The sequence below is a fragment of the Asterias amurensis genome, chromosome 19 (genome assembly GCF_032118995.1).
Source record: "Asterias amurensis chromosome 19, ASM3211899v1".
In the NCBI taxonomy this organism is placed as follows: domain Eukaryota; kingdom Metazoa; phylum Echinodermata; class Asteroidea; order Forcipulatida; family Asteriidae; genus Asterias; species Asterias amurensis.
Window position 1 is genome coordinate 4,478,208 of NC_092666.1, and position 12,745 is coordinate 4,490,952.

Consider the following 12,745-nt stretch of genomic DNA (forward strand, 5'->3'; position numbering starts at 1 on the left):
ATCGTAAATTATTTGCACTGGATTATCCAGTAGCTTGTGTTGACACGACCTACAAAGAGACCACTTGAAATAATGATAACGCGTGGTGAATTCTGCCGTTTTCATAAATAAAACATTGGATTCAGTCTTCACGATACAGCAATATCTGAAGGCTATCAATTGTCCCCTTTCATGAGATTTTGACTTCATCTTCTTCTCATTCTTGTTTTCTTTAAATAATGTGAGTGGGATCCAAACGGATATGTAGGATTTGAGCTTCGCACGCGAAATAATATAGTAAACAAGAATAGAGTTTAAGAACGCAATCCAATGCAAATCAATGCACTCGTTTTTTATTTGAAATCAATTTGTACGGTGTCCTTAATAATTAGAGCCTTAAACTTGAGCCTTAACTTCCCAGTTTGGGATGAAAAAAAAACTAGACTAAATATTTTAAATTGTGCTACAAGCTTGAGCTTGTTTTGTGTGTGGGTCACTCATTTTAAGATAGCCTGAACATTAAGTCATTTTCAATTCTTGTTTTATTTTTTTCCAACATACAACGAATAAGTGATATAATTTACATTACATCTGACGTCACGCTTCGAGCCTTGTGAAATTACGCCAGAGAGCTGCTGTTGAGCCTTTACATAATTACCTTTGACCTTGCATCATTTCACGTTGATTTCATGGTTCTGGAGATTCGCAGGTAAATTCGACTTACATGTCTATATACATATAAGGCCAACACCTGTACCCAAACAAAAAGTAGCTATAAGCACAACAAAATTATGCTTACCAAAATTAGGTTACCAGCCAAAATCACATGTCACAACTAGTGACTAGTATCTTGCACATATTTGCTCAGCAGAAAATTGTTAAGCAAAATTTTCTGCTCAAGCAACTCTTTGAAAATGAGTCCTGTCCTTTATCCTTGCGGACAGCCTCCTTATCCGTGCGGACAACCAGTTATGTTTTTGTTGTTGTACCAAGTGAGGGCGCTATATTGCAATACTGGCTCGGTTACTCTCAAAAACTAGTCGTGGTCTTACAATGAACACTGTGACGTTGCGCAGTAAAGTGACACGCGGAGTAAGAGAATTTGCCCAAGTGGGGGTATAAAAGCCAAAGCTTCAGAGTGATGAGGCTGTAGATTCGTAGCTCAATGGTCAATTCGTCGTATGGTTATCCCATGAGTACACTTGAAGCATGCGTTCATCTCCGAACAAGACCGAGGCTTGTGGCTGATGCTACCGGGGAGGGCCAGTTGTTTTCTTCCCCGGTCGGCTACGCGCGTCTGTCTCGCCAAGGGAGTAAATCCCGGTGCTTGGAAAACAAGTGTTTTCTCACCAAGCTACACCTGAGTCATTGTGATGCTCTCGTCTGATATGACGTAGACTCATTCTCAAGCCGTCACCAGAGGAATCATTTCAGATGTGGACAAACAACGTGGCTCATTTTTTGTCTTCAGTGTCGAGACTGATCAACAAGGTCCTGCTGTAAAACAACGCATTCCTGTACACTTGTTTTTTAAGATCGCGGCTTCTTATGAGAGGAAATGTTCACCTAAAAACCTCAAGATTTGTAACTTGCAAATACATCTTAAGATGCTACACGATAATATAATCATTGCAATTTGGTGTTCAATGAGCTCTCGAAAAGATTGAGTTAACTGAAGAGGAAAGCTGGAAACAGTCTCAACTAGAAAAACAAACAGTGACGACTCGGATGTCGGGTTTTGAAACTTGAGTGACAAGCTTTTGTGAAGAGTGCACATTGCCAACATTCAAGCGTGCTTTCTAAATTGTTAATTCGGCAACTAGAACTAGGACCTTCAAAGTGAGCAGTTGTTTCAGGTTTGTTTCCTCTGTGGAAAAAACCCGCACTTTTAATAAGCTATTGTGGATGTTTGCTTTCGTAAGAGCGCTCAAAGTTGAGTAAATCTGTAAAGATGGGTTCCGAGACGCTTAGCAGGACCAACATTACTGATCCATACCCGCCGAGGTGGGACGAGTTTGCCCCGTCCGCCCTCAACCCGACAGGCCCGCCAGAAACAGATGATTACGTGGACTATATCTACGAATTCATCAAAGGGATGGTGTACCCAGATGCTCATGAATGGTTCCTCATTGCGGCTTATGTGGTTATCTTCGTCACTGGTGTCATCGGGAACTTCTTGGTGTGCTTCGCTGTGCTGAGAAATGAACACATGCGAACTGTGACTAACTACTACATTGTGAATTTGGCTCTTTCTGATATCTTGGTTGTGTTGGTGTGTTTACCGCCTAATGTCATGGTGGATGCGACTGAGACTTGGTTCTTTGGTGATCTGGCCTGCCATATCGTACCGTATATACAGGTGAGATAAACATTTCCTTTAATATAAATTATGCACGTTTGAAATTCACAAAGAGTTAAGACTAGTCTTGCCTCGAGTTAAGATGAGTTGCTCGTCATAGAGTGACAAGCTTTTGTGACAAATTCGTCTTATTATTTATGAATTTAAAAGAAAAAATAATGTCTGATTACCTCTGTTGACTCCATTTTTCTCCTTCCAATGTATAATAAAACAGTTCAGGTTTAAAATGTTTACGTAACCCTCCCCGGGGTTAAGGGGTGTGTTCCAAGTTGGAATAAAAACAAATGGACTATCCTTAAGGACTAGCTAGTCTTAAAGGAACACGTTGCCTTGGATCAGACGAGTTGGTCAAAACAAAAGCGTTTGTAATAATTTTTATAAAGTGCATATGGTTGGAAAGATGTTTTAAAAGTAGAATACAATGATCCACACAAGTTTGCCTCGAAATTGCGTGGTTTTCCTTCTACTCTGCGAACTAACATGGTCGGCCATTTATGGGAGTCAAAATTTTGACCCCCATAAATTGCCGACGTGTTAGTCGACAAGGTAAAAGGAAAACCACGCAATTTCGAGGCATGTTTGTGTGGATCATTGTATTCTACTTTTACAACATCTTTCTACCCATATGCATTTTATAAAAAACGGTTACAAACGCTTTTCAAAGACCAACTCGACCGATCACCCAAGGCAACGTGTTCCTTTAACTCGAGAGTTAGGACGAGTTACTCATCCTATTTTAGGACTAGCCTTAAGTTTGTAATATCCCTTAGCGTACTACGACTGCGTACTCTACTATGAAGTATATTTTACAGTAAGAACCGGACTATAGTTCTTTTCTTTTTGAGGTGGATCTCACAAAGGGTTAAGACATAGTCTTATCTCGAGTTAGGATGACCTACTCGTCCTAAATTTAGGACTAGCCTTAAGTTTTAAATATGTCCTAAGACATAGTTCTAAGTTAGGACGAGTTAGTTCTAAGTTAGAACTAGTCCTAAGTTCTTTGTGACTAGAACTAAGGACTAAGATCTGACAATTTGTAAGATCTAGTCCTAAGTTCGAAGTTCTAAGTTCTTTTTGAGATCAACTAGTCTTATCTCGAGTTAGGACGAGTTACACGTCCTAACTTTTTTAGGACTAGCCATAAGTTTTTATCTCCTGTAAGATTTTTGTGAATCGACCAGCAAGACACCTTTAGAAATTATTTCAAATATTATTCTAACTAGGTGTACCCCAACGTTACATTAAATAACAAATATGTAGAAATTTGGGCTCGATTGGTCCTCGCAGTTGCAAGACAATAATGAAAGAAAGAAAATACCATTGTTGCACAATGTTTGTGTGCTTTCAGATTGCTGAGAAAGGCTGAACTCATAAGCAAAGAAAACGGAGCTCTTGAAACACCAAGATTGAAACTTCCTTTTCAGGGCATTACTTTTACGAACACCCGCAGAAACAAATACTCGTTTGAATTTATGTGACTGTAGATTCTTCTCACTGTATCTAACCTTGGCGTATGAACTTCACTATTAAACTGCAAATGAACTTTGCTCTTAAGAAGTTAATTAGCATCCCTTCCTTTTGAAGTTTCAGTTCTCAGAATTGAATCAACCCTCCCCCCCCCCCTACGAGTGGATCAAGGTTTGTACCTGATGCTCACTTATTATAAACTCGATGTAAACAAGTGTGCCGCTGTCATAGTTCTTGTGACGTAGGTTTTGTGTTTTCAGCCACCTTGGAGACGGTCACTTTACCTATAGCTTGAAGAAAGAAAGGTTCAGTATTTGGCTTGGGGTGCCATTCCTTTGGGAGCCTCTCTTACAATAAGAGCTTAACGGCTCTTGGTACTTAAAGCTTTGATTGTGGCAGGGCCTTGTCTTCTTTGGGTTGCAGTGCTTGACTGTCTTCCCCTGGGAAAGAGGATGGACCAGTTTGAAGTGATAAAGGACTTTCCTCGTCCTCTAAAGTAGTCATTTCAACGAAAACCTTGTTTACTGCTCATTAACAAAATAGTCATCTCAGTCATTTTGAATCTAGACTTGGATTTTGTTTGTGGAGGATCTTGCCACTATAAAGTGCGACACGAATAAGGAACCCACTCTTCAAAATCCCACCAGTCTAAGATCGTTTAGACGAATAAGGAAATCACCCTTAAAAATCCCACCAGGCTGAGCTCGTCATACAAGAATAAGGAACCCCCTCTTCGAAATTCGTATAAGAAAGCTGGCTCGTCTTTGGAATGAACTTCCGATCCAGTCTTCGTGAAGCGCCGTCTTTGTCTGTATTCAAACGGAAATTGAAAACTCATTTGATTTCGTGGTTCACTGTTTTCCTCTTCCTCTTCTTTGTTAAGCGCTCCGTTCTTCGTTGAGCGCTATAGAAATGCTTGTGTATTTTTATTATTATTGTTATTAATTCCCCCATGTAAACACGACTAAGGAACTCACTCTTTAAAATTATACATGCCAAGTTCGTATACACGAATAAGGAACCCACTCGTTAAAATCCCAACAGTCTAAGATCGTTATCTGGACCAGCTTTTCACTTCATCTTCCCACCTTATTCCCAACTTGTCGTCTTCAAATACGTCAGATGTAGCCTAGTGGAGTGGTCTCTTATTAAATTAAATTGGCTGTGGTCTTTTGAGTATTGGAGTAGTTAGCCGGTTTTTCCTTATTAGTTTTGTTATTCTATATGTATGGTCGGTTTTTCCATATAGCTTGGGTGTTCTAAGTATACCCTTGTTGATAATTTGGTGTGAAATTCTGTAATAGCTTTTGGGAAATGAGTTCTAGTTTGAGCTTGAATGTGATCGTGGGAATCTTATATCGGACAGCGGAAAGAACTGGGGCAAAATAATTCGTTTCCTCTTAAATTTCTTATACGTTGTAGACTAAAGGTGAGATGTCTGTTTGCAATTGTGAACTATTTTTTTCCAGTTTAAATGAATGTGTGCAGTCCTGCATATGCTTCGTTTTTCGAAAAATTGGGGGATCAAGGCGTTTTCTCGCGTTTTCTTTTAGTTTTCTACTGGAGCATTCCAAGGGCACCAAGGCAATGACCATGTCGCCTTTGATGCCTCTGGGAAGTTTCAGGCCTGTGTGTAATACACTTCATAAACTTAGGTGTGAAAATTGACACCGCGGGTGTTTTCACACACAGGTGCAGAATCAGATTTTCATCAACATTTCAAACTATGAAAGTTTGTATTTTTATTTTAAATGAAACAAAACCTCGGGAAATTTGCACTGGATACTCGGAATAATATGAAATTCAGGCCATTTTCCTCCGCGTTTTTGAGATGTGGCCGAAAAACCGGAGTAAGTGTGTCCGTAAAGTAAAACACACTCATTTGAGAATAAAAAACAATCTGAGAAGCGTTACATCAGTAACACTTTCAAACACTTACACTTTCTCTTGAAAATACTGTTTTCGAAGACAACATTTTACTCGCTACCTTTTCTATATTAACACCAACGCCTCAAGTGTTTTATGTGCTCCATTTTGACGCAAGCTCTTACTGAGTTCTCTAATGTTATTGGTCAGTTTTGAGTGACAGCGGTCGATCTTGTGATGTTGAAAGACACTTCCCCGAGGCGATTCGAACACGAGAAGTTCGTGTTAAGGGATAACAGGAGTATATCGTATTAGATACATTGATCGCTAAATACACAACGGTAGAAAAGGAAAACTGGTTGTAGCTTTGCAGTTGGATTGAAAGTGCAAGTTTGTTGTTTTACCATTTTGTGTCCTTTTCGCACCGTGTGCATATTTTCAACTGTGTTGTTTTACCTTGTATTCCGTGTTCTTTTCGCACCGTGTGCCTATTTGCGTAAATATTATGAACTATCACTCGAAGCGTTTGCAACAACACGGGTTGAGCGTGGGCTCTGGCTGAGGCTTCGTCAGTTGTTTTGAAAACGTGTGCTTTGGGTTGGGGCTTGAAACAGGCTGGTGGAGCCAAAGCTTGAGCCTCACTCTGAAGATGTCGTTTCGAAAAGGCATGTTTTTTTTTTTTTGCTAAACATTTGTGGAGAACTTAACATACAAAGTATTCATGGATTAGGGTTAAATATTATTACGTCTAAGTAAATTTCTTGCTATGCAATCAGATCGGGAACCAGCTACAAGAAGTACAGCCAACCACGAGAAAAATTTAGCTTACCAGATCAAGGTTATCAACCAAAATATCATGTGTGACTGGTATCATGTTGTTTATGCATAACAGAAATTGTGTTAGGAGGGCCTGACACTGATAAAAACAAAGTTATAATTCTTGTAATGTTTCTCTTTAAAATGAGTTAACATTAAAAATAGTAAGGAAAATCATAATTATATCATTAATGTAATAACATACCCTTGGCAAAGTCTTTGTAATACCTCATCGTGGAAGGGTTCTAAGAATTGTTATTTAGTTCATAGTAAATTACATTAGTTTCATAGAGAGTGACGGATGCATTACTGTAAGGCTTGAGGCCTTCATTGGGTAAAAGTAGGGATTCAGTTTTCAAAGACACTGGACACTAGTGATATTTGTCAAAGACCAGTCTTCTCTCAACATATGCATAAAATAACAAACCTGTGAAAACTCGAGTACAATTGGTCGTCGAAGAATTGCGAGATAATATTGGAAGAAGAACACCCTTGTCACACGAAGTTGTATGCTTTCAGATGCTTGATTTCGTGACCTCAATTTCTTATTCTGAGGTCTCGAAATCAAATTCGTTGAAAATAACTTCTTTCTCTAAAAATACGTTACTTTCGTAGGGAGCCGCTTCTCATAATGTGTTATACTATCAACAAGTACCCATGACTCGTTAACAATTAAGGTTTTATGCAAAAAAACATTAAGAGTGTCCACTGCCTTGAAGAGAAACAAAGATTTCTGAATAGTATTTTTGGAATGCTGTGATGCTTTAATCTTTTTTTTTTGAGGAAAATATGCTGTACGATTTTGATTAGGGATAATATTCGGTGTAAAAATTATTAACTGAATAATGTAGTTAAAATAAATTACATCATTATATGAATATTGACTGCTTCGAATGCTAATGGTTAATAAAGTTTAAACAAAAGAATTATACACTGGAAAGTTCGCTCGGTATCCGACCTATAAAAAGGAACCCATCCCCTAATACACATTTGTAGTACTTAATAATCAGGACAGTCCTCTTCCGAGCTTAAATATAGTCTCCAGAATTCTAAATGCTGCTCTGCGGCTGTAGAATAAATAATAGCAAGATTATCAAAGAACGAAATATACACAGCAAAACAAAAAATGGTGTTTCTGCAAACTGATACAGTTGAAGCTTGGATTTAAATGTGTACAGGTTGTTAAAAACACTGGACACTATATTTGTAATTTTCAAAGAACAAGTCTTCTCACTTTGTGTATTTCAAAATGATGCATAAAATAACAAACCTGTGAAAATTTGAGTTCAATCGGTCATCGAAGTTGCGATATAATAATGAAAAAAAAACACCCTTGTCACACGAAGTCGTGTGCTTTCAGATGCTTGATTTTGATACCTCCAATTCTAAACTTGAGGTCTCAAAATCAAATTCGTGAAAAATTACTTCTTTCTCGGAAACTACTTTACTTCAAAGGGAGCTGTTTCTCGCAATGTTATGATACCATCAATCTCTTCTAATTACTCGTCAACAAGTAAGGTGTATGCTAACAATTATTTTGAGTATACCAATAGTGTCCACTCCCTTTAAATTGAGTTTTCACTGCAAACCTACTATAGAAATTACTTTAATCTTCCGGTGAATAGTTCCGTCGGTGGAAAGCTAAGAACATGAGTTCTACTTTAAACAAAATCACCTTTTGTGAGTTTTATATAATATATTTGAAGTCTTTCAAATGTTCAGTCGAGATAATACGGTTTGCGTATTCAACTAGTTGTCGCATGTCTTAAATAATTAATCACAACTCTTTCTTAAAAATGTTGCCATCGGTGCTTCACCATCCACTATATGTGATTCCTGAAAGTTAAGGGAAATGCAAAATGTCTAGCAAGACAAATTTCTAAAGAGCAAACTCGACCTGACAGTACATACTAACTGCAAACTAAACATAAGTATAGACGCTTTATACCGTGCAATGCCTGAAACCAAAATAAATGCATGTTATGGTTGATAATTTTTTTTTACGAAACGTCTGATTTCTATTTTTTTGTATCTCATTTTGTCCTTATCAAATTCGGTTTGACATACTGTCAAGTTTGTACGGAGTCACACAAGTTCGATTCGGCTAAAATGAGATTGCTAATGCAAAGCACGCAACTTTACTCCCCCGTGTCCACTGACACGGAATGCACTTTTTAAAGTCCATTTCCTTGACATTATCTGCTCAATTTGGTTAAACATATTCACACTTTGATTAGTTGTTAAATTTACTGAACGTTAACAGGCTCGAAATTAAAATAATGCTTTAAAATGCGTGGAAAAGCTTCATCTTTACGCCAATGCTTGAGGAGTCAATTGATCCTTTCATCAAGCAAGTTTTTATGCTAACAATTATTTTGAGTAATTACCAAAAGTGTCTGGGGGATTTCACAAAGAGTTGAGACTAGTCTTACCTCGAGTTAGGACGAGTTACTCCTTCTAACTTAGGACTAAATAGCCATACGTTTTGTGTATCTCCTAGGACAAGTTCTAAGTTAGTACCAGTCCTAACTCTTTGTGAAATCGACCCTGCCTTTAAAGCCATTACACACTTTTGGAACAGACACAAAAAAAGTTCACAGTTCACAGATTTACAAATAACTTTCAGGTATTACAGAAGGTAATGGTAAAAGACTTCTCCTGATATATTTTTTCATGAAATGCTTTACTTTTTGAGAAAACATTAAAACAATTATCAATTCTCGACAACGAGAATTACAGATTTATAGTAACCACATGTCATGACACGGCGTAACGTGCGGAAACAAGGGTGGGTTTTCCCCGTTATTTTCTCCCGACTCCGATAACCGATTGAGCCTAAATTTTCACAGGTGTGTTATTTTATATATAAGTTGTGATACACGAAGTGTGGGCCTTGGACAACACTGTTTACCGAAAGTGTCCACTGGCTTTAAAACGATGACGCATTAAAAAGAAATCTTTTGTGAAATATTGTGCGCACAGCTAAACACCCAATGATGTCACTGTTGTTTTCCTTCCCCATATCAGCTTTTCAGAGTGGTCTCTAATGCACTTGATTAAACTTCACACACTTTCTTTTCTTAAAGTGCAAACAATTAACTCCTTGAAGCAGAATATTGAAAAGGTGGGAAGCTTGGGGATTTAGACGGAAGCGTGGGTGTTTAAATGTCTAACTCCTTGAAGGTAAACCGGTAGGTTTCTGTCCCTAAAGAGAGGTGCTTAAGAAAGAGATCTGTTTTCCTTTAAAGGCATGGATACCTTTGGTAATTGTCAAAGACCAGTCTTCTCACTTGCATATGCATAAAATATTACATCTGTTAAAGGAAAACGTTGCCTTGGATCGGACGAGTTGGTCAAAACAAAAGTAGTTGGAAAGATGTTTTAATAGTATAGAATACAATGATCCACACAAGTTTGCCTCGAAATTGCGTGGTTATCCTTCTACTGTGTGAACTAACACGGTCGGCCATTTATGGGAGTCAAAATTTTGACCCCCATAAATATGGGAGTCAAAATGTTGACCCCCATAAATAGCCGACCGTGTTAGTCGGCGAGGTAAGAGGAAACCACGCAATTTTGAGGCATGTTTGTGTGGATCATTGTATTCTACTTTTACAACATCTTTCTAACCATATATGCATTTTATTAAAAACGGTTACAAACGCTTTTCAAAGACCAACTCGACCGATCCAAGGCAATGTGTTCCTTTAACATTTGAACTCAATTGGTCGTCGAAGTTGCGTGAGAGTATTGGAAGAAAAACACACTTGACGGCGCAAGTTTTGGACCTCAGCAGCTGAGGTCTCGAATTCAATTCAAATATTTTTTGACAAAATATTTCTCTCACAAAAACTACGTTACTTAAGAGGAAGCCGTTTCACACATTGTTTTAAACCATCAACATTTTTCCATTACTCGTTACCACTTAGAATGGTATGCTAACAGTTAGTTTGATTAAATACCAATAGTAGTGTCCACTGCCTTTAAGAAAGAGGCCGGTTTTCATTTGACGGGGGAATTATATGTTTGGGGAACAAGAGTGTTTGTATTAGAACATTCAACTCCCCTGAGCGGTTTCGAAGGGGGTGTCTGTATAATGTCATATATGCCTCTTTGATTCTTTCCTTTAAATTGTCGGGCGAGACATGGGGGAAATACATGAACCTGAGTCAAGTTAAAATCACTACACACTTTCGGTAAACAGTATTGTCCAAGTTCCACACTCCGTGTATCACAATTTATATATAAAACAACAAACCTGTAAAAATTTAGGCTCAATCGGTCTTCGGAGTCGGGAGAAAATAATGGGAAAATCCACTCTTGTTTCCGCACGTTTCGCCGTGTCATAACATGTGTTCAAAATAAATCAGTAATTCTCGCTATCTAGAATTGAGATTGTTTTAATGTTTTCTCAAAAAGTAAAGCATTTCATGGAATAATAATAATTGAAGAGAAGTCTTTCACCATTACCTTCTGTAAACCCTGTAAGTTATTTGCAAATCTTTAATTTTTTTCTTTCTTTTCTGTACCGAAAGTGTATAATAGCTTTAAAGACAGTGGACACTATTGGTAATTTCAAAAAAATTGTTTGCATAAAAACTTACTCTTGAAGAGTAATGAGGAGAGGATGATGGTATAAAACTATGTGAGAAATTGCTCCCTCTGAAGTGTCATAGTTTTCGAGGAAGAAGTAATTTTCCACGAATTTGATTTCGAGACCTCAGATTTAGAACTTGAGGTCTCGGAATCAACCATCTAAACTTCTTTCATTAATATCTCGCAAGTTCGACGACCGATTGAGCTCAAATTTTTGTCAGGTTTGTTATTTTATGCATATGTTGAGATACACCAACTGTGGAGGCCAGTCTTTGACGTCTACTAATAGTGTCCACTGCCTTTAAATACTTGACAACTGAATATTCTTTGAAAGCATTGTACAAATCAGATTTAGGAATCAGTGCGCAACACGAATTAAAGCAACATGTTTAATAATCAAAAAGACCAGCGGCGTTTAGAAACTTGTAACTTTGACGTTTTAGGAAAAATCCCGAAACAAACATTTTTAACAATTTTTGAGTCAAATAACCGGGAATCTGTTTTCCAAAATGACCTAGAAATGGGTCAAACTGACCCGGCTTTGGCTTCGCCTTGGTTTTGAACTTTTTTCTGCTTCGGGTTCGGCCGTTTTTGGCTTCTGGTTTCGGCCATTTTCGGCTACGGCTTTGGCTTCGCTTGCGGTTTTATTTATTTATTTATTTTTTTGAAAACCTGTCAAAGCAAAGTGTGATAAATGAAATCAAACTACTTTACATCTTTTACAAGAGCTGTATTTTTTATAAATTGATTTGTTTCAGCATCTTTATTGGAATCCGTATCACAACCTATAGCTATAAATTATTGCTTACCGCCCTGTCTGTCTGTACAACACTTTTAATGGCATATTTTATGTGTCTATCGGTGAAATCACACCACGGTCTTCAAAACCCACTCTATCTTACGTGATTGAACTGTAAACAACACTTATGCAAATAGTGCCAGTGTAAAACATTCAGAGGACGTCTTGAACACTTTGCAAATTTACTCAGTGATGTAGATGCAATGCGTCCTCTCTCACAAATCAATATTAAACCCATTTGGTCGGAATTCATTGATAGTAGTGCGTGACGTCACACGATAACGTTAAAGGCAGACTTATTGGCTTGACATGTTTGAGTGGAGATAAGTGCTAAGGGCTATAGCCGACTGGTCAAGTTTACAGGCAAATTAAAACACAGTAAATATAAATGTAAAGGCACCAGCTCACTGGGTAACGAGCAAAGTTACTAAGTTTCTGATAGTACAATACATTGTGAGAAACGGCTCCCCCTGATGTAACATATTTTTGAGAAAGGGGTAATTTCTCACTCAGATATTGAGCCTACCTCTTTATGCCTCTGAAGGCGGTCCGGTTCGGATCAAAAGCCATAAATTGCCATTTCCCCTAATTCTTTTAAATCAACGATGTTTTCTGTCACGAAATAAAGTTGGAAATCAAAGCAATCAAGTCAAGGTTGCTGTTTATAAAAACATCGAGGTTAACCAATATTAATCAAGATTTATTTTTTATTCAAATAATAAAATAAACCATTAATTGTATTTAAACAAATATTATAATATTATTCAAAATCAAGGTTGTTTTATATGTACTCCTTTAAATACTGTCACAATAAGATAAAGCAACAATTTATAAGCAACGTTTCAGACAAACTTGGTTTCAAA

General features: G+C 37.6%; 1 protein-coding gene across 1 annotated transcript in view; it reads left to right on the forward strand.

Moving 5' to 3' along the window:
* The first annotated feature begins 1,145 nt into the window (after window positions 1-1,145).
* LOC139951384 (orexin/Hypocretin receptor type 1-like) overlaps window positions 1,146-12,745 on the forward strand; it is an 81,173-nt gene continuing 69,573 nt past the window's right edge. The window contains exon 1 of the mRNA XM_071950262.1: window positions 1,146-2,338. Within this exon, the coding sequence (XP_071806363.1) occupies window positions 1,931-2,338 (408 nt within the window). The 5' untranslated portion in view covers window positions 1,146-1,930. The remainder of the gene's footprint in view (window positions 2,339-12,745) is intronic.